The following is a 21,396-nucleotide window of genomic DNA, read 5'->3' as shown; positions in this document are numbered from 1 at the left end:
TTATGTTAAGGTTAGTGATGTAATGTTAACTATACTCAGATGGTGGTGGTGATGCAGAAACTTCTTTCACGGTTAATGTTTAGACATGCCACTGCAGGGCGTAGTAACCTATGGTCGTATTACAGGTGGAGGTCTGGCAGCTGTGCATCAGCTGTGTTTCACTCTCATGGACCCTAAATAGAACTAAAATCATCTTTAATGCCATAATTTCTACTTGTGGCGTTTTCTGCTACGAAATGTCCAAAGCCCTAATCCCTGCTGCATTCCTCTGGTTCCAGGTAAGCTTTTCACTCTTGCAGCTTCAGGTTGTTTTAACATGACAGTGATATGGTGAAAAACAACTCATTAAGTGACTCATTCCAGTCACTTAACTGGACCTCTACACTACATTTTTGCTGGCAATGCCTTTTGGAGAATTTTAATTAGTGTAGAAGTTAGGACCAAATATCAACAGCTTAAAATAAACCTGGTGCTTTTTGGATACCTCCTGGAGGTTTGAAGGGGGCGTTTTTGTTGATTTGAGCTTTAATTTTACAGTGAATCTATATTATAAAAGAAAAACTGTCCATCCTGTTCTACAAATCCCAGAAAGAAAATAGCAGTTTCACAGTTAACATATCACAGAATAAAAAGCACAAGTGTAAATAATACAATTTAAATATGACAATTTGTTATACCTGCTTACTGTGCATGCCGGCTCACATATGGGCTGGACAGAGGCATTGTTAACGTCACTATCACACCTGTATATGAGTTTTGTGACTTCTACATCATCAGTGATTTCGATTTTACCCCCAAAACAGAAACACATTTTTTGAGCGATACATAAATCAAATGAAAAAGCAAATATGATGCAAATTAGAACTCACATATGCAATTTAATATTTAAGTTCTTTTTTTTTTTTAATTTGTCAAGGATCAATAAACACTCCTTTGTCAAAAAGTTAAAATTTTCTGGAAATTATTTCATGGTTCAGGCTTTACATGGTTGTAAGAATCACTGCTACAGCCCTGCCCAGTGCCTCCAACACAGATCAATACACTGAATTACTGATTTATTCATTAAATACTGACACAAACTTAAAAAACATAAAAAAACAAACAAATCAAAAAGCAGTCAGAGTAAAAAACCAAACAGGAAAAACTTTTAATTAAGCAAGATCACAGTTACAGGCTATGCATGTGTAATAAGGGGAAGATGCCACGTAAGTGTTGGTGACTTGTGATGTGTGCATTTACAAAATGAAAAGTTTAACACAAGAAACGCTCCTCCTGTGTATATACTGTATGTCACAGACAGAATATCCTTTGACCAAACAACTAAAGAAGAAGAAAAATAATCCCTCTGCTGTCCAAGAGGTACCTGCCTTTGGTCTCAGTGCGTGAAACACAACAAGGGACTAACGCGTGAAACAAACCGAAGAAACAAAATGATGATGAAAACAAAAATGAACGCAACTATCTTACAGACATTCTTCCTGGTTTACGATCGAATCAGAAATGTACAACGAAAAGTGGGAATCAGACCAGAGAAACGAATCAGTGGTAGGTCTATCTGCTTCTGTGAATGTAAAGCCTTTGTTTTGAGTTTGTTCATGCATTTGCTGATTCACACACTGGACTCTTACCCATGCATGTTAATTCTAGAGCACTGTGACACACAACTACGCCTCCACCCTTTCCAAAATATTAATGATAATAATTAGAATAACTCAACACATACACACACACACACACGCACGCATACACACAATCACACTTTCCAAACCAACTTCTTCACTCGGTGCTTAGGAGCAAATTCAAGGAGCTGAACTGCATGTGATGTGGAAATCAATAGAGTTAAAAAACAAACAAACAAAAAAAACAACAAAAACGTGTGGGGGGGATGTTGAGATGACAACATGAAGGTAACATGGATCGGCTTGGTTACCTAAAACGTCCCCATCCAATCAAATGAAACTATTTTACACATCCTCCACCCCGCTACTTCTTCACCGCAGTTAATCTGCACACTGCCACTTCCATCCTTCCCGCCGATGCTCGCTTCCTGCCTCTGCCATCACTGCACTGCCTGTTCATTAGCAGTGCTACCAGAGTCCTGAGGCTTCATCACATCAGGGAGTTCCGGGGGGCTGGAAAAGGCCTCGATGTGCAGCTGCTCAAACATCTCATCTGCAGGGCACAGAGACAAGGAAGCATGAGCTCCATCGTGACAGCAGAGTTTAATGTGGCTGCACATAATAAAAGGTTGCTGAAATGAATCATTACTGTAGAGCAAGTGTATCCAGGGGAAAATCCTTCAAAACAGATTCATGCTCGTGTAACTAAGGACAAGCTTTGCTCAATGCACTTAAAGGTAGAAGTGCATAATTTGAGCCACAGCTTTAAGGCACGGGGACTCGGGTTACACGCAACACATTTTAATGCCGCTGAGGGCCCTTTGTGCATGCTCTTAAATATAACTGCTGGTAAATCCACGCTGAAAATCGACAATGAGTCTTCTTGAGTTAGTTACAGAATAAAATCACACCTTAATTTTTAAGGAATGAGTTTTGAAGGAGAAGTTACCTTGAAGCTTTCTTTTGAGTGACACACAATACACTCATTCAGTGATGCGATTTACAGTACTGTGCAAAAGTCTCGAGCCACCTCTCATTTCCTAAATAAATACAGTATGAGAGGCAAAAAGACTAAAAAATAAATAAATATATATTTAAAAAAAAAATAGAAAAGTAGACATGTTGTTGTGCTGAAGACCACAGATTACAGTGCAAAAGAATGGATTAGTCAGTCATTCATCATGGTTGTCTACTGAAAAACACTGTTGCTAAATGAGATCAGTGATGGTTTATTAAAAGAGAATAGCACAAACGTTTTCCACCAGTCGTGCTACTAACATAAAAAAAAAAAAAAAAGAGTCATACTTCTTGGTAAAACGGAAAACTACTCTTTATGACAGAGGAAAATTTAGTACACATCAGAACTGAGAACATCACTTGATTCTCAAATTTTATTCCTTCTCAATAATTACACTGTTTCCAAGATTACATGTAGCATATAACCTTTTATGAATCTTCAACTCAAATACTTTAGAACAGGGGTGGGGAACTCTGGGCCTCAAGGGCCAGTGTCCTGCAGGTTTTAGGTATCACCCTGGGTCAACACACCTGAATCAAATGATCAGTTCATTATCAGGGCTCTGGAGAACTTGAAGACATGTTGAGGAAGTAATTTAGCCAACAGAACAAGCAACAGTGCTTGAGTGTCTGTCTTCCCAGAATGATGCTACGGCCAGTGCACTACTTATATAATGTAACTGTGCAAAAGAAAAGGAAAAATGCCTTTAATTTGGCACAGGACTTATCAGAGGAAAGCAGAGTTTCTGTGACAGTTTGAAGGAGATTGCACAATGTCAATTTCCAAGCATCACAACCTGGGGAATAAATAAAAACCCTTACTTGAGCTTCAGAACAAAAACTTCAGATTCACCCTTCCTAAAGAAATAAAAAGATAGCTTGCTTGCGAATACTTTGAGTCCTTTCTTTGCTCAAATGGAAATAAATCAGTTAGGTTCACATAAAAACACCAGCGCGTCTGACATGAACAAAGCAGACTGCCAACATGACACATTAGTTCCTTAAGGAGAAAACAGTGAAACTATAAGCTGGCCAAGTATGTTGCCTGACTCAAATCCAAGAAAACACTACTGGGGTATTTTTAAGACAAAAAGAGAACAACACAGGCTCTCCATGTTAAAGAAACTGTCTCTAAAGAAAGGAAGAACATCTCTATATAAAAACAAGGAACAATGGTATCATCCACCAAATGTAAAGGTGGACATCTCAAATTATCTCAGTAATAAAACGTGTGTTTCCTATAGGTGAGTTCCTATAGTGAAGCCCGTATTTTAATAAAGTAAACTGAGGTATTTTTAGCTGCTCCCTTATTTCCCAAGAAGCCGCCTTAATAGAGGGAGCCACATGTTTGATTTAGAACAGATTTTACACCAAATACCCTCCCTGACGTTACCCTCCCATTTATCTGGGCTCGCACTGGCAGTACACAAGCTTGCAACCCCCTGAGGCAGGATTTGTGTCTCCTCAGAAGGTCATTCACATGTCTTAACCACTACACCGCTACTTTAACACTGTAACTCTAAACTGTTCTGATTTTAAATAAAGAGTAAATACATGACAGTTCAACTCTGAGAACGATTTTTATACTAAGATATTTAAGCAATGGTTCATAGGAATGTACTCATTTTTGCTGTGTAGTGTACCCCTGATCTTTAAAACCAAACAAACAGCATAACCACAACATACCATTAATACGAAAGGCCAGACCGACTGTAGCTGGGGCTTGAGGTCTGGCAGTCTGGTTGGTGAATCCAGAGTCACCCAGAGTTTTGCTGTCCTCTAGCAGCTGATCATCCTGTAATACAAAAATATCATGACCTCAGAATTTAAGAAGATAGTCCAACTAATATGCAGAGCGTGTTTCTGATAGAAAATATTTAAGTAAGCAATGTTTATTTACAGAGTTACAAATTACTGCACAGGAAAACAAGTGAAAACTGGGAATAATCACAATAAAATGTATTAGATACTTAAAACATAGTTCAATAGCAATACAAAACCAAAAATATTACAACACAATCTAAATACTTAAACCAAAAAGGTTTCAACGACTTTTCCATGAAGTCTAAAGAGCGAGCTAAATATAGCTGGAGTGGCAGACTGATCCATAGTCTTGGCTGCCACAGACTGAAAGGCTCTATACCCCAGTCTACAATCTTATATGAGGAACAACTAATGTATTTTGAGCAAGTGCGAAGCAGTGTGTTTAATGAGAAACTGAGATTAGTAGTCTGAGCTTGATTTAGTGCTCTGTATGTAAATATGAGAATTTTAAAACGAATTCTAAAATCAACTGTGAGCCGACGTAAAGAGCATAAAACAAAGAGAATGTGAGCACGTCTGTATTAGGGTCTGGATGCAACATTTTGTATCATTTGGAGGTATGAAAGAGATGATTAATCTAAGCGGGTAAATAGGGTGTTCCAGTAATATAAGCACGAAGACACAAATATATGAACAATTTTCTCCAGTCCAGCATGGAAGACCATAGCTTACAATTTGGAAATCTTCCTTTAATGAAAGAAACCAGAAAATGACATAAAATATTACAGAGCGATTACAAACACTAGACTTCAAAGATGAACAAAAGGAGGCAATCGCTTGACAGGTTCTTGAATATATTTTAGGAGGAGTTATAATCCTGGTCTCAGTCTCACTGAAGATTAAAACAAGGTAACTGCTGGAAAGCCAAACATTAAATCATTATAAACAATTAGCTAGGGTGGACAGTCTATCCAGCTGGTGAGGCTTAAAAGACATTTCAGCATGGACATGACAAGTAATGCCCCCGAAAGATTTGAACGATCCCAGCTAAAGGAAGGATGTAATAGGCCCAGGTTTGAGCCTTGTGAAACTCCACAGGTTAGAAAAGCTATTTGAGATCAAGCAATATGAGCACAGAACAATGTCCCACATCAGATGCCAGCTTTTAAAAACCTGCCTGAAAGGGATCAGAAATCTGTCATAGGTAAAAGAATCTAAATAGATTTTCCACAACTGCAAATTTTTCTGATAATTTCCTATTCAATGGTAATTTTGAAATAGGTCAATAATTACCAATATTTACCATGAGGTTGAAGTTTGTTGGGGTAATATTCAACTACTGTGAATGTTAACATTAACACTGGCTACATTCTGGCAAAATTAAAGTGCACATTTAGTCTTTCTGATGCTGTAAGCTCACTTTGTAGAGTCGCTGGTCCTCGGGTGGTCTTTTAAGTATTCCCTCGACAATACGCTTCAGCTCATAGACAGTGGTGGACTCCTTGGCATCTGTGAAGATTGTGGTCTTGTGACGCCGGATCATTAAGAACACGTCCTGAAAGGAAAAAAGGGGGACACACAATGTAAAAACCAGCTACAGTTGCTCATTTACCAAGAAGTTGAGGATTGGGTTCTATGAAACGTTACTCCACATTAAGAACGTCTATCCACAAAAATATAGTTCTTGAGTAAATATATATTATGACCAACAATAACCCCGTTTTACTAGACAAAACATCTCATTAGGCCACAAAACTCGTTAATATTGCATGCCTATCCGAAACTGCTTAAACACCTAACCTGACTGTACAGCGAAGATTTTTAAAAGGTTATATTACATGAAAATTTGATAGCGGATTCTGTAATAGATATTCTGATAAGTGTCACTTCATTTATTCATACGCTAGCAAATAACAGTGAACAGTGTGAAGCAGACGTAGCTCTGGGCTAGCGCGATATTAGCCGACACGTCAACTGTTTTGATAGTTCGGTGGAAAACAGCCCTAGATAACACACGGAATAGGTCTGACAAATACAGTACACACTCAGCTAACCACATGATATTGCCTGGATTAATTAGCTAGCTAGCGTTACAGCATTTCCAAGGTTAGCTGAGCTAAGTTCCCTCGCTAGCTACACCCCCTCGGTTATGGATGGAAAGGCTAAGCTAGCAAAGCAAAAGTGAAATTAACATTTCTATAGCCAACAGTATCCGCTGTTATTATCACGTTAATACGTTTGAACACATCGCCGAACATTAACAGAGTGTCGAAATCTACGTACGACTCTCCCGAACTAATCGGCAATAATATTAAAGTTACCATTTCAAGTGGTCAGCTAGCTAGCCAGTTACGCCAGCTCTGTGTTTTGCAGCAAAAGCCCAGACTGCACTGCTCTCGGATATTGCGCAATGTACATGCGCAACTCGTACATTCCGTATTCACGGGGACCAGCTACGCAGCGCTACGTGAGAGTTTCAGAATTTGGCGCGAGGTAGGTTGACGCTTGAAGGGTGTACGCGCAGGGTTTGGATAGAAGACCGCTGTTTTGAAACCTGTCGTCAAAAGTGGACTATGGTCTGCGAGGTAACGTTTTTTAATTCCGCTTTAATTAAATAGTTAAATATAAAATGTCAGTTAGAGTAAGTTATCTTCTCGCGGGCTAGCCAGCTAATCAGGCTGTGTTGTCATGTTTGTTTTGTTCCGCCCGGGGTTAACGTTAGCCACAGGTGTTTAGCTGCGGTGACAGTTGTCATTGCTATAAACTAATGGACAGTATTTGTGCTTCGAGTAATGTTACGTTAACAAAGCGAAAAGTTATGTTGGAAAAATTAATCAGTTGTGTTTTATCAGCGGGTCTTTACTTTCCCCCTGACGCCAGGGGCTGGGCTGGGAAAAGGAATACCTGTCTTCCTACAAATGGGTTTAGTATCAATGGATCGAGAGGACTGTGCCGATACCGATATCAGACAAAAGCTCTACAACCTGTCAAACCAGATGTACCAGGAGTAGTGCTAAATGGGTGGGGATCAGTCTAGAAAGACCCATTTTTTTGTTTGTTTGTTTTTTTTAGTCTTCATAAATAATACCTTTTTGCCTTTGCTCTGTGGAGAACTAGATGAAAAGAAACCATTAAAACTGAGCACTAGTTGTGAAAAAAATCAACTTCCAGTTCTGGTGAGGAAATTTATAAATACCCAATGTGGGAATGAATACCATGTTGAATTGGAGCTTTTAATGATTTATTTGAACTGTTGTTTTTCCAGGGTGGAAGGATTGTGCAGCAAACATCTTTAATTACCAAAAACAAAAAACTGGGTGCACAAGTTTGAATTTATTTGGGATTTTCTGTAATCCTGTGTGTTCACTTGTGTTGTCAATGATCCCAATTACATATCAAAACTGGTTTAGGAATGGATAAAGCAGGCTAACCTGGAATGGCCTTCCCAAAGCTCTGACATCAACCCTGTAGAAAATGTACTGATTAGGCTTAAAAGCAGAGTCTGTGCCAGGAAACCAACTAATTTAAATTAATTCTGTCAAGACGAGTGGTCAGATATCCAACCACAATTATGCCAGATGCTTGTTGATGGGTACCAAAGGGGTCTAATCGAGGTGCAACTTGCTCAGGGACATTTAACCAAATATAAGTGGCGGAATATACTCTTGACCTTGTGTGTATTAGAGAAAATCTAAAATAAATCCAAACTCGTTTACCCAATTCTTCTTTTTTACAGCCACTTAAGATGTATGCTGTTAAATCATTCAACTATGAAAAGAGAGTGTATGTAAAATTCTCACCACATCTACATATATGTAGCTGTATGTATTGCTTATGTTTACAATTTTTACTTTTGACTGTTACAGCTTCCTGTCTTTATAGTAAAGAACAGAAAAGGTCGACACAATGTCTGTGGCGGTGGAAACTACAATGCCGAGGGTGGCTCTCCCTCTTCCAACCCACTTCTCCCACGCGGAGCAGTCCTTCTCTCTCAAAAAGCGCCGGCTGCCTTTTTCCTCGTCGTCTACGTCAAACTCATCCTACTATTCCCCTGCTCGTCTCTCAAATTCTTTGCCTCCGCTGCCACCGTCTAAAGGATGCCCCCCGCTGAGCAGAATGTTTCCTCAGCATCAATCCCCCTGGACACCCCTGTCTAATTCCCTCAGTAAATCTCCAAATTCTGCGTATGATCCCAGCAAACAGCAGTCCTACTTCAATCAGTGCTTTACTAACTTGGGCCTGCTGGGGAGGGGATCATTTGGAGAAGTTTACAAGGTGAGCAAAACACAGATTTAAATAAAGAGGGCTATATAATAACATAATATATTTGGTGTTGCTGTTTCTTCACATCAAGGAAACTGGAAAATTCAGGATTTTAAGTATTTGTTTGTTTATTTTTCCAAAAGTTGTAATTTCTGGATATTTTCTTTTCTCTCTCCAGGTGCAAAGCAACAGAGATGGTCGTCAGTACGCAGTCAAACGCTCTGCTCAGCGCTTCAGGGGTAACAGTGAGAGGAATCGGAGCGTCAGGGAAGCCAGGAATCACGAGCACCTGTGTCCTCACCCTCATATTTTGAACTTCGTGGCTGCCTGGGAGGAGTGCGGCCGACTCTACATCCAGACAGAGCTGTGCAGCACCAGCTTGCTGCATCACGCTGAGAACCAGCCTCCTGGCCCAGGTCTGCCCAAAAACAGTTTGTATCAGCTGTGATTTTGTATAAAACTTCTACATCCTCGTTCATGCTGACTTGTGTTTTTTGCTTGTAAACAGACGAGCCTGCTGCTTGGGCCTACCTGTGCGATCTCCTCTCAGCACTGCAGCACTTACACTCTCATGGCTTCGTGCATCTGGACCTCAAGCCCGCCAACGTCCTCATCACCGCCTCTGGTCGTCTGAAGCTGGGCGATTTCGGGCTGCTGCTTGAGCTCAAACAGATGGGAGCTGCAGGGGAGAAATCAAAGGACGATGTTCAGGAGGGTGATCCCAGATACATGGCCCCCGAGCTGCTGCGTGGGGAGTATGGACCTGCTGCAGATGTTTTCAGGTACATATGTGATTCATTATGTACAGATGTGACTGATCTGATTTGAAATAAGTGTCTAAATATTATCGCATCCTTTTTTATTTAGTTTGGGGGTTTCCATACTGGAGCTTGCTTGTAATATCGAGGTTCCAAATGGTGGCGAGGGGTGGCAGCAGCTCAGGCGAGGCTGTCTCCCCACAGAGTTTACCAACGGTGAGATCTGCTCTAGGAGGCCTCATCAATTTCCTCATCTGATATAATGATTTTTCTTTTAAACTTCCATGTGTGATTGCAGGCCTGTCAGAGGAGCTTCAGACAGTCCTACAGATGATGCTGGCCCCAGAGCCGTCTGAGAGACCCACAGTCTCTGAGCTTCTTGCCCTCCCCTCTGTTAGGAAACGCAGGTGGAGGAGACGCATGTATCTTATGGCTGCTGAGACGATGCTGACACTGGCCTCCCTGTGTCAGGTAACAGAATCACTAAATCCTTTAAATATTAATCTTTTAGGATTGATTATTTTGATTAACAGTTTAGTAAAATGTCCTTGTAAGGATGCCACAGCATTAAAAATAGAATAACTTTATTGTCCACATAATGGGCAGCTGTTTTCGGTTCACCAAGCCACAAATCAACCAATCAGTTCATGAATCCTGGGAGATATCGGCCCACATTCATAGATATGCATATCTATAAATTCAATACAACTATAGAAATACACCACAGCATCTTATTATTTAGCATGCTGATTGCATTTGGTACAAATGATCCCTTATACCCCTTTAGCTAGAGGGATCCTATAAAGTTGTCCTGAGAACATTAATTCAAAGTCAGAATAATGGGGGTGTTCACGGTCAGCAACAATAGACCGAGCTTTCCTGAAGATGGTCTGATGACACAGCTTAGCCAATAAAGTTTGTTGTCAACCAATCATTTTTCCAGAAATTCTGACAATCCTGTTTATTTTGCTATTGTGTTCCTGTTTGCCACAGTCAGGCTACCAAACCAGGCTGAGATACTGAACGTAAAATCAAGCTGACAAACTCTTTCCAAAACGTTGTGCCTAACTCCGAAACCTCTTGACGTCCTGATAACAATGAATCTCTGATTAGCTTCCTTGTAAATGGATAAAGCATTAATCATAAAGTTGATCTTGCCATCAATATATATAAAGTGGAAAACCTGTCCATCGGGTCTGTGTTATTCAAGTGAAACACGTGTTGTGGACATTAATCAACAAATAACAAGATTTAAACCTCTCTTTCAACCTATGAACCTGAACAAAATAGTTAGAGTTCCTATAAAAACAAAAGACAATCATCAGCATATTTTAACATTTTCACATTCCCTGCATGTCATTTAAACAGAAAATAACAATAGTGATCGAACACACCCTTGAGGATCCCCCGTACTAACAATGGTTTCACCAAATAAAACATGATTAATACAAAGCTTTTCAGATGATCAGTTAGAAAATCTCTAATCCAGTGAATCAGTCCTGAAGTTAATTTAGCCTGGCCAATTCCAAACTTCAGCCTTTAAAGTTTACTTTCCTCAACCTTGACAAATACATTTTTCTATATTTTCTTTTCTTCATAGATCGTAGTCTCCTTTGGGTGTAGATTCCTCTCCTTCTTTCGCTTGCCCTTCCTCCCTCATTGGAACAATCCAGCTCCCTGCACTCCTCCTAAAGACAGTTGGGACAGGGATTTAACCCTGCCTCTCAGTGCCATGCATACTGACTCCGGGACCCCAGAAGAGGATGCAGTGTTTTTTCATCCCACAGACCCAGAACTGTCCCCCACCTTCTCACAAAGGTAGAGAATTATCGCATCAATAGGATGGAAGAAAATTTTTAAGTGAGTATATTTGTTCTGTTTAACTCTCCTTTTTTATCTTCCTTTGTTTTCATGTCACAGGGTAAAATCCAGATTGTCTGTAGAGAGCACATCCACGCCTCTCCCGGGCTCGCCAATGCGCTATCACCAGAGTCCTGCCCACACACCCACTCACTCAAATCTTAGTGGCTGGTTCTCATGTAAACTTGCTCAGACCCCTTCCAGCATCCACACTAATGGCTCCTGCCGCACACTGACACCTAAAGTGAGTCCCATACATGCCGAGCTGGACGCAGACTCCTTCCAGAGCTTACACTCTCCATCCACCAAGTCCTCACAGCGGCGTGGGCGCAACTGGGTCCAAGTGGAGGAGGTCGTACCTCCTCGACCCAGCTTGGAACCAAAGAACCTGCTCAGCTTGTTCGAAGAAACGGCTCTGGAGGGGGAACGATGAACACAACACTGCCTTTATCTCATTCATGAGTTTTTGTGCGAAAAATGTAATGTGACAAAGACCTAATGTATTAATGTAATAAGTTTACTAGCTTGTAAATATTTTTTTTGCCATTTTGTAACAGCTTCTTTTAATGTGCATTTGAAACAAAAAATGAATTTAGGGGAAAAGGGTTGGATGTGTACTCAGACCTTAGAACACTTTTCTTTTCTTTTTTTGATTTGTGCCAGTGTAATCAGTTGCTGAAACGACTTGTGACTGTGACTCTGCGTTGTTTACCTCGTGAGATACAAAACAAAGCTAGCAGAGTTTGAACTTGTGGAGCATGTTGTGACTATAAAGCACCTCAAAATACGACATGACTGGTGTTTCTTTGTTCTCTAGACTTGTGCACATTACAGTTTGATATAACAGGCTATCCTTTGAGAGTAGTCATCTGTTCTCTGATTGGATAGTTAAATTTGTGATTGACAAGACATTGACCAATCAGCTGAAAGGAAGAAAACTCGGGTCAAAACTCGTACTTGTAAGTTGAAACTTGAGTGCAGTTTCACAGTATTTTTTATATATATATTTTTTGCTTTGTATCTGTAACCAGACCTTAACAAAAACAACTTGTAACTTGTGTAAATATTTTTACACACACAAATCTTTTTCTTACGCACACACAAATTCTTATCTGCAGATGCACAAATATATATACGCATTCTGATTTACAAGTACAAAATATTTATGACCACAATTTGAGCCCATAGGACAGTCAACAGAAACACATTTTTCATAGTGCATGTTTGAGGTACAGTATATTTGAATTTTAGTAAACGCAGTACAGCTTTGTGGTGTTATGTTTTGAGCCCTTACCAGTAGGTGGCAGCAACGGGCCTCAGGAACGCTTCAAACCCATGAAGAGGACGCTGCCGCTTTATTGCTATCGCGCTGTTTATTAAACCGTTTTAACACCTGACCCGGTTTACAGCAGGAAAAGCTTCACACAAAGATGTTCGGCGGACGCACTGGCTGCCATTTTTAATCTACCTGCAGGAATCATTTTAAAGGGAAACGATTACCTGCATGAGTGTTAATATTTTAAACAATTCACGATTGCAGTTTGAGCGGCTGTTGAGACTGCGCATGCTTCATGGGATCGCATTAAACTCAAGGTATGTGAGCATTCGGCTTGTTAATAACTGGTAGTAAAAATGCACTCCCGTTTTTTCTGCTTTCCTCTTAAATAATACATTCTGCTATTTTTTGTTGTTGTTGTTCTTTGTTGCATAAATATCCAATCGCCATTATTTCTTTCATTTATCTAAGTGGAAATGTGCAGAACACATGTTGCATCCTGCAAAAGTCTGTTAAATATGCTCCTTAATTTTTTGTCTTCTTAGTCCTTAAAGATGGCCAAAATTGAGCGCCTTAATGTTCGAGTGGAAAAGCTCCTGTCTAAAGTAGTACAGGAGGTTCTGGATGTGGTGAAAGAAACTGTGTGCGAGTATCAGGAGAAAACTGCCAGAACCCAGAGAGAGAATCAGAGTCTGAAGAGGAGACTGCAGGAGCTGCAAGACAGAATTAACCTGGAGAGCAATGGTAAGAAAACAAAGGATCCAGCTGTGAGTACAAGTGGTGAAACAGCTGGATTTAAACTTTTTTAAAGTAGTTTAATGTGTGTCTTCCTGCAGGATTTGTGCCAGAAATGTTTGCATCCATCCCAGCAGACATGAAAGAGAAAGAAGAGGTGGTCATCCCTGTTGATAAAGACACTGAGTCATTAGGTGCTTCCTGCTTTTCCCCTGACCGTGCAACAGAAAGCCTGGGAAATCTGAAAACAAAGACACATGATGGACAGTCAGCCTCACTATTAAACCACGAAAGACCCTTCATTGCACCTCTGCATTCTGAAAATGACCAGAAAACGAAAGTAGAGCCTGCATCAGATAACGATGGCTTGCGTATTGTGAATTATTTTTATTGCGATCCATCAACGAGCACTGCAGGACTCGGAGGTGAGTCTGCAGTTTTCTACATTGATTCAGAACGTGACGTACAGGAGCCAGCGAGACACATCAGTGCAAACGATGCCGGAGAAGAAAACCAAACCAACACAGAAGTGGGCTGCTCGTCCTCAGCAGAGAAACTGCAGAGAAACGTCCGAAAACACTACAGCTGCTCTCTCTGCGGTCGCACCTTCAGGCATGCAGGTGACTATAAGAAACACAACCGGGTGCACACAGGGGAGAGGCCGTACTGTTGCTCGGTGTGCGGCAAGCGCTTCAGCCAGTCGGGGTACCTCACAGTACACCTGCGCTACCACACAGGAGAGAAGCCGTTTGCCTGCAGCCAGTGCGGGAAAAGCTTCAGTCACTCAAGTAACTTAAAGAAGCACCAGCAGACTCATCTGTGAAGGCTGGTGGGTTTTTCGAGGTCAGCTAAAAACATATAAAGAGGTTAATATGCCTTCTTCACAGAATAGACTGCCTCTTAGGGAGCACTTGTGTTTTCCTGAGCTGCTGTTGTTGGTCAGATTTTGTTTGTTCCATTACTAGATTTTGAAGCATGGAGTCTGTAGTGTGTTTCTGTATTGTGATCTCCAAATAAAATAATTAGCTGATCAAATTCTTTTGGTCCTTCTGTGTGGTCCATTGCAATATTTGAGACGGGTGCACAATTTCTTTTGAATCAGTCTCAAAACCAAAATTGTATTGTTCTGAATCATCAGACTTAAAGGCACCTACTGGAAGCCACAGCTCATTTCTAAAATATATCCACCAATTGGGATCTCTTCTACTTATTCAGTTCAGGGTTACTTATTTAATTTGATTACTCTGTGATGTTGTAACATATTTCTTTAGCAGGTATGGGTTATTAATGTTACCAAAGACCCAGATGGGAAACTGAGACTGTTTTGGAGGACCTCAGCAATAGGATGAACTCAGTTCTCTTCAAAAAATAATTTGATCTCTTTATAATGTGCCACTGTTAGGAGTAGATTACAATTAGGGTCCTAATTTTGGCTTCTTGTAATAATTCTTGAGGTGCAGAGACAGTATTCATGCTTTTGTTGTGACTTCAGATATAGATATGTGATATTTTATTTATTGGCTCTGTCATGTCACAAAAAATTAAGGGTTCAGGATGGCCTAATATAACAAAATAATTCACAATATCACAATTTATTGTATGATAAGAAGAAGACAGAAGCGTTTCACTCGGACTTTTATTTTGAAAACAACCCCTCTGCACACGTGATCAGAGTTCTGCTTCCGGATGTTAAAGATTGTTTTTGCTGTTCGTGGATCTGCTTTGTTACATGTTGTCAGTTTTTTTTTTTAAATAAATTATCTTTACAAGTTTGATAGGATAAATTACTTGTCATTAAAATTGATTTATTTATGTATATTTTTGCTAACACGATAGCCTTATGACCAAGTGTTTGGACCTCTGGGATGTTTAAACGGAAAACATTGACATACGAAGCTAACTTCGGGACTAGCTTACAGGTACTCCTGGAGATTTAAAAATATTCTCGTATCTAAAACTGATATTAGTAACAGTTACAAGATAACACTGCCACGTATTTCAGGTTCTAGAAGATGAGTAACCATCATTTTACCTGTTTACAATGTTTTAAATCTCGGACCAAAATAAGGTGAATGTAGCTGAATGGAAGTGTAGTAGGAAATCATTTGATTGCGTTGCATGACGGTTTAATAACAGGACAGGTAATCACTGGTTTCTGAAAGAACAGGTGGCTCTAATTCGTTGTTTGAAGTAACAGGTAACTGCACCCATCAGTGCTGTCATATACAATCACTGGACACTTTATTAGGTACACCTTGTTTGCACCGGGTTGGACCCCCTTTTGCCTTCAAAACTGCCTTAATTCTTCATAGCATAGATTTTATTACCGGGTAGGCTGTGGTGTTTAAATTATGCTTGGTTGGTATTAAGGAGGTCAAAAAAATATTCCCCACAATGAGCAGTTAAGCAGGTGTACCTAACTAGGTGGTTGATGAGTGTAATCACCTAGCGGTAGCATCAACGGTATTGCTTATCATACATTTCTCCTTAATGAATATATAAAAACAGATGTGTTCTCATAAGTGGTGTTTCATTTCAGGATGTCTAAACTTGAGCGTTTGAACGCCCGGGTGGCCAGACTCCTGACCGAAGCCGTGCAGGAGGTTCTGGAGGTGGTGAAGGAGACGGTGTCAGAGTACCAGGAGAAAACAGCCAGGACACAGAGAGAGAACGAGAGTCTGAAGAGGAGACTGCAGGAGCTCCAGGACAAGATACCAAAAGAAAGCACCCATGAGAACACATATAATTTTTGTGAGGAATTTATTATTACAGATAATGTAACATTTTTGTTCTGCTTAAGGTCTCTTATTCATGATTGCAAATTTCACAGCTGTCCTGACTACAAGTGGGCCATCAGCAGAGGAGTGCGACACAACAGCAAAGCAGGATCGGCGCATCATTCAGAAGCATGACTCGGATGTTATTGCTCTCGCAGAGCAAAACAGCAACCAGCTCAACTATGGCTTGAAGCAGGAGACTAAAGAAAAAGAGAGCCACAGCGGTATTCAGACACAAGCTGAGTCCAAGTTGGCGCAAATGTCCACAGACCACCACAAAGTACAGCTGGCAGATGCAACGCACAACTTAGAGGGGCAGCGTATGCCGTCTGAAACCAGGGACGCCGGCGCAGACCCTTACTCCAGCGCACTGTTTGGGTTAAACATGGCTGCTATCAAAAGTGAATCAGAGCCCACAGACTGCATGTCATCACAACAACCATGTCTTCAATCTCAGTACACCGGCTGCATGGATTTAAGCTGCAACTCCTCTCGTCACACCTCTACCGAGACCCTCAGGCCGCAAGCTAGCGCCGAGCCTTATGGACTCGTTTTTGTTCGTTCAAATCACATGGCACACAGGAGGCATGGATTAGCAAAGAACACCAGGGCCGGTTTGGACGGCAGACAGATCAGGATGGAGCACCTCAGGAGAGACGGCTTCCACTTGTGCGTGGTCTGTGGAAAGACGTTCAGCAGGGTGGGGAACCTGAGAATCCACCAGCGCTGCCACACAGGAGAGAAGCCGTACGGCTGCGTCCAGTGTGGAAGGCGCTTCAGTCAGGCGGGAGACCTGAAAAAACACAAAAGGGTCCACACGGGTGAGAAGCCGTACTACTGCAGCCAGTGTGGAAAGAGCTTCAGTCGAGGGGAGAACCTCAAAAGACACCAGAGGATCCACATCGGAGAGACGCTGCAGTTGCAGAGCAGCGGTAGTGATTACAGCACTGAGTCGAGTGCACATCAATAAAATCAGCAGAGTTTTTTGTTTCTTTTTTAGAGATTTTTAAAGGTTGATTTTTGACCTGTGATCCTAGTTTTAGAAACAGTTGCAGTGTATTTAAATTGTTGCTAACTGGAGCTGTTGGAAGGCTCCTTTGTTTGTCACGCTAAGCATGGAGAAGCCAGGCGTCTGTTTTTTACCCTCTTAACCAAATAGGGGAAGTCTTAAAAAAATGCATACTCTCTATATCTGATATATCTGGTATATCATATCCGTGCAGTGTTACTTTGGTGACACAACTCAACCGAGTGTTGAAATTGTAATAACAGACGGCAGCAGATGGGCTTCCATGCATTGTTGTAACTTGCAAGAATATATATGTCAGTGCTCAAGAGAAGGATCTTAAACAGGAAGCTTCTGTCACCTTTCAGCTAATTACATTCTCAAGGTGCTACACAGGACATATAAATAAACACCGGGCATCAGTGTGGTTTACACAGGGTGTATCAAAAGAGTCATCCAATTTGGAAAGGCTGTATTTTTAAAGAAACAGTGTTTCAGTCATTACAGGTGAACGACTGAACAGTTAAAGCACTTTGACAACAGATTATTCCTTTTGATACACCCTGTGTAATGAATAAAGCTAGAAATGTAAAAAGAAAGGCACAAAAGCATGCAGGTTTATATATAAATGTGAGCTTTTCATTTAGATCGAGAGATGTTAAGATTTTATTGGAGCTACATTTGAAACAGCTTGTAAAGAAACTAGAGTCTGTAAATCTTCAGCGATACATTTGTATGGCCTGTGAAATCTAATCGAACTTATGTATGCTAAAAATGTGTTTATATGTATGTCTTGTGAAGCTCCGAGGGAATGTGACTTCTAAAAGTTGGGTTGTGCCCAAATGTTTCATAAACACTGCTGCTTCATTTGAAAAAATTCGATTATTTGCATTTTTTACATGTTTCTATGATATTATGAAGAACAATAATAAGCATTTTATAAGATTCAAATAGATGACCCCTCCCTGAACCTGGTTCTGCCGGCGGTTTCTTCCTGCTAAAAGGAAGTCTTTCCTCTCACCAAGTGCTTACTCATAGGGGATTGTTATTGATGGACTTTGCTCCATCATGCTGGAAAATTGCCACCAGATTGCTCTTGGATCACGGGAAGAAGTTGGGCTTGGAGGACATTTGTAGGATAGTCAAAGAAATAATAATAATAATGATAATGGATTGCATTTATATAGCGCTTTTCGAGACCCTCAAAGCGCTTTACAGTTCCTCTATTCATTCAGTCTGACGTTCACACACTGGTGGAGGCAGCTACAGTTGTAGCCACAGCTGCCCTGGAGGAGACTGACAGAAGCGAGGCTGCCATATCGCACCATCGGCCCCTCTGGCCATCACCAGTAGGCGGTAGGTGAAGTGTCTTGCCCAAGGACACAACAACTGAGACTTGTCCATGAGTGGACAAGCAGAAGCCCAAAAGCTTTGATCGGCTTGAGAGCTCTGATCATGCAGATCTCAAAAGCTGATATCCTGCATGCCACAAAGAATTGCAGAAGTTATGAAGAAGATGATGAAATGCTTGTGATTGTGCTTCTGTGCCATGGAAACATGCAGGGGTTAAAGTTTCATTCCCACGTCTTTGGTTAATGAGTAATGAATGTGCTGCAGTCTGGCGTCCTTCCAGCTGATGCCATGGAGATACTTACTTAGGAAGAGTACTGTAGCATAAATGGAGTAACTGTGTTTAAAGTGGCAGGTAATTTCAAAGAACTCAGCAATAAACACACAAACTGTCTGTGCAGCTTGGCTATGCAAGCTAAAGATACAGCTGCTATTTTTCAGAGAGAGAAAAGTGAATCTGTAATAAGATCACTCAGAGATGGAGAAAAATAATAAGAGGATGACGAGGTTATTTTCAAAAGCTATAAACTCAGAGAGCGACAGTTGACAAGCTAGAAATGTAAAGTTTTACATGTATTGTTACGTTAATGGTTCTTGTTCTGTTTTTGGTTTTTTTATCAGAAGCTAGATCTGTGCAGGATGTTTTGCTGTAGCTGAACGGTTATTTCAAGTTGTGAAACTTGAATTGGAATCATTTTGTGTTATGTAAATGGTATGAAAATACTACACAGTTCAGTGCAGGCTAAACTGCTATGTTAGCAGTGTTTACATCCAGTGTACAGTACTGTGCTGTGTTGTGCTGCTGTAGAGCAGGCTGTGGTATTCGTGGCCACTTAAATTAGGTGAAGCAGTGGTGGAGATGGGTAACCAGGTGAAATATATGATATAAAACTCAGGTAAATTTACTTTGCTGATGCTTTTGCACTGATGAAATTCACCTTTATTTAAGTGAAATTTAACATAGTTTGATTTTTAAAAAAAAATGTAATTCAGAAGTTTAAAAACCACCAAGGTGGATCGAGGCTGATGATGCTGTTTAGCTTAAATTCTACCTTTCATATTGCCTTTATACCGGCCAGGTGTTGAAATAACCGCTTCATAGGTCATGTTAAAATCACAAAAAACAGTTACTCTATCAGCTGACAGCCTGTACCCACAAAGAGAGAGGAACTCTAATGGTACTCACAATGAAAATTAATTTGTAACTTATTAGTAAGTGATTCATTAGCTCATGCTGCACTGCTTCAGTGGATCTTAGGGTTTTGCAGCCTGTAACCCATGGAAACGTGTAAGAAATAATCTAAATAAGAAATGAAGCAGCAAAGTGTTTAAAACACAGAGTTTTGGCTATACAAAAAGGAAATAAATATGTTCTTGCAAGTTAGATGGTGTGCAGGAGCCTCTTTGTCTCCTATGGTACCAGCATTACAAATGCTATATTGATGTGTCTTCTAGGTCTGACTCCGTTATAACAGTTTCCTGTGAAACGTTGGTTTGAAAAGGAGGTTAACTCGACGAGTTGACCTCTTTCGGTCACCTGCAGAATGTGTCGTCATTTCGGTAAATGTCAGAGAAACCTTTTAAAAATCTGAATTGCATGATTGTCATTAAAGCTACCCGACTTTCCAGACTGATTAAAGGCTTTCTAATGGTTGGACATATGTATTGCAAGTTAAACTTGGTTTGTGAAGCAAAGGCAATAAACTAATTTATTACCATTACCGATGGCTCAGTGAGTGACATTTTAAGCAAACTGTTCTTCAGCAGACTGGTCAGCAGCCACAAGTGTATTGTGTAAGTAATTATCACATTTGCACCCACTTGAGTTTTTGCACAGCATGTGTCAGCAGGGTTTTTCTGCTAAAAACAACAGTGACCACATAACCTAAAGCAATCTGCACATCAACATTGTTTTCTGAAGCGGCGGTTCACTCAGAAGCGTTTGAGAAACCACAGGTGCTGGCACAAGTGAGATTCAAATGCCACGAGAGAATATGCATTATGTTAACAGTACTGCAAAAAAGTCTTGAACCACCTCTCGTTTCTTTATGTTTTGCTTCCAAGCAGTCAGACTTTTTGTCATTTTTTAAATGGTCTTGAGTAAGAGTTCTCCAGGCTTTCTGGAGGTTTCTATTTGGACATTCGCTGCTTTTTCACTCCAGTCCAGTCTTTGTATTTGGACATTTTCACAGGAAATGTTTTCCTTTGTTTGTTAAGCCACTTAACACTGACCTATAAAGCGTAAAAATGTGCATAATTCAAGGGGTGAACTACACATAACAGACAACTTAGCAAAAAATCCGTTTTTAATTGTGTCTGTAGTTATTAGTGGCCTAAAAACGTCATATTTTAACGGCATAAAATATCAAAGATAAAAGTTTAACAGGCATAAAATTGCATTTTTGTACCAGCTGGCTCATTCCCAAAGAGCTATTAGCCAAAACCCTGACATAACAGTGTGGTGTGCAGTGTGTCCTTAAACTGGACAAGTGGAGGAGAAATTAGGAAGTAGCAGACTTACAAAACTATCCACAGAAGATAAACAATATCTGAAAATGCTTTCCTTACATAAGAGGATTTATGGAGTGATGAATTAAAATGCTAAAGGTCAGGAGGGAGACACAACAGTGAGTCTTTACAGTCACTGAAACACGGTGGCGGCTCTGTCATGTCTGGAGCTGCATTTCCACAAATCACAACAACAGCTACCTCAAGCTGCATTATAATGTAAGGTAAAGGCCCTACAATAATATGGAGAAACCCCCAACAATCATATGATGGAATTATGGAAGCAGAAAACTACCATCAGATTTGATCCACCATAAAATTTCACGTGGGAAATATCAGCTTGATAACAGCTTCACTTTTAAGCATGACAATGATCCAAGCACACTGCCAACACAGTAGAAGCACCTGGATGGAAAAAACACAGTGGATTGGCCTCCCCGGAGCCTGGACCTCATTATTACTG

General features: G+C 40.5%; 4 protein-coding genes across 11 annotated transcripts; 3 read left to right on the top strand and 1 right to left on the bottom strand.

The window, feature by feature from the left end:
* Nucleotides 1–1,117: 1,117 nt before the first annotated feature.
* Nucleotides 1,118–6,861, bottom strand: LOC113019345 (elongin-B-like). Its single transcript, XM_026162989.2, has 4 exons — nt 6,722–6,861; nt 5,821–5,955; nt 4,323–4,431; nt 1,118–2,172 (listed from the first exon to the last, which is right to left on the bottom strand). Exons 1-4 carry the CDS (start codon nt 6,722–6,724, stop codon nt 2,060–2,062), a joined length of 360 nt encoding a protein of 119 aa, XP_026018774.1. The 5' UTR covers nt 6,725–6,861; the 3' UTR covers nt 1,118–2,059.
* Nucleotides 6,785–12,071, top strand: pkmyt1 (protein kinase, membrane associated tyrosine/threonine 1). Of its 5 annotated transcripts, XM_026162984.2 has the most exons (9): nt 6,852–6,985; nt 8,137–8,183; nt 8,267–8,675; nt 8,842–9,079; nt 9,172–9,445; nt 9,531–9,637; nt 9,720–9,892; nt 11,022–11,239; nt 11,342–12,071. In XM_026162984.2, the coding sequence occupies exons 3-9, from the start codon at nt 8,307–8,309 to the stop codon at nt 11,712–11,714; spliced, it is 1,752 nt and encodes a 583-aa protein (XP_026018769.2). In that variant the 5' UTR covers nt 6,852–6,985; nt 8,137–8,183; nt 8,267–8,306; the 3' UTR covers nt 11,715–12,071. The 5 variants fall into 5 exon arrangements, with proteins under 5 accessions (XP_026018770.2, XP_026018772.2, XP_026018768.2 ...); XM_026162985.2 differs by lacking the exon at nt 8,137–8,183 and having other exon boundaries at nt 6,785–6,893; XM_026162987.2 differs by lacking the exon at nt 8,137–8,183 and having other exon boundaries at nt 6,846–6,985; nt 8,283–8,675.
* Nucleotides 12,072–12,605: 534 nt separating this feature from the next.
* On the top strand, nt 12,606–14,327 carry LOC113019347 (uncharacterized). The gene is made up of 3 exons (XM_026162994.2): nt 12,606–12,874; nt 13,103–13,301; nt 13,394–14,327. Exons 2-3 carry the CDS (start codon nt 13,112–13,114, stop codon nt 14,113–14,115), a joined length of 912 nt encoding a protein of 303 aa, XP_026018779.2. The 5' UTR covers nt 12,606–12,874; nt 13,103–13,111; the 3' UTR covers nt 14,116–14,327.
* A 664-nt stretch (nt 14,328–14,991) lies between these two features.
* LOC113019346 (uncharacterized) lies at nt 14,992–17,808 on the top strand. 4 transcript variants are annotated; one of them, XM_026162990.2, is made up of 3 exons: nt 14,992–15,211; nt 15,832–16,043; nt 16,123–17,808. In XM_026162990.2, the coding sequence occupies exons 2-3, from the start codon at nt 15,833–15,835 to the stop codon at nt 17,037–17,039; spliced, it is 1,128 nt and encodes a 375-aa protein (XP_026018775.2). In that variant the 5' UTR covers nt 14,992–15,211; nt 15,832; the 3' UTR covers nt 17,040–17,808. The 4 variants fall into 4 exon arrangements, with proteins under 4 accessions (XP_026018775.2, XP_026018777.2, XP_080161234.1 ...); XM_026162992.2 differs by lacking the exon at nt 14,992–15,211 and adding an exon at nt 15,382–15,489; XM_080305108.1 differs by lacking the exon at nt 14,992–15,211 and adding an exon at nt 15,598–15,622.
* Nucleotides 17,809–21,396: the final 3,588 nt, after the last annotated feature.

This window comes from Astatotilapia calliptera, chromosome 8 (genome assembly GCF_964374335.1).
Source record: "Astatotilapia calliptera chromosome 8, fAstCal68.1, whole genome shotgun sequence".
In the NCBI taxonomy this organism is placed as follows: domain Eukaryota; kingdom Metazoa; phylum Chordata; class Actinopteri; order Cichliformes; family Cichlidae; genus Astatotilapia; species Astatotilapia calliptera.
This window is presented reverse-complemented; position numbering and strand designations above follow the sequence as displayed.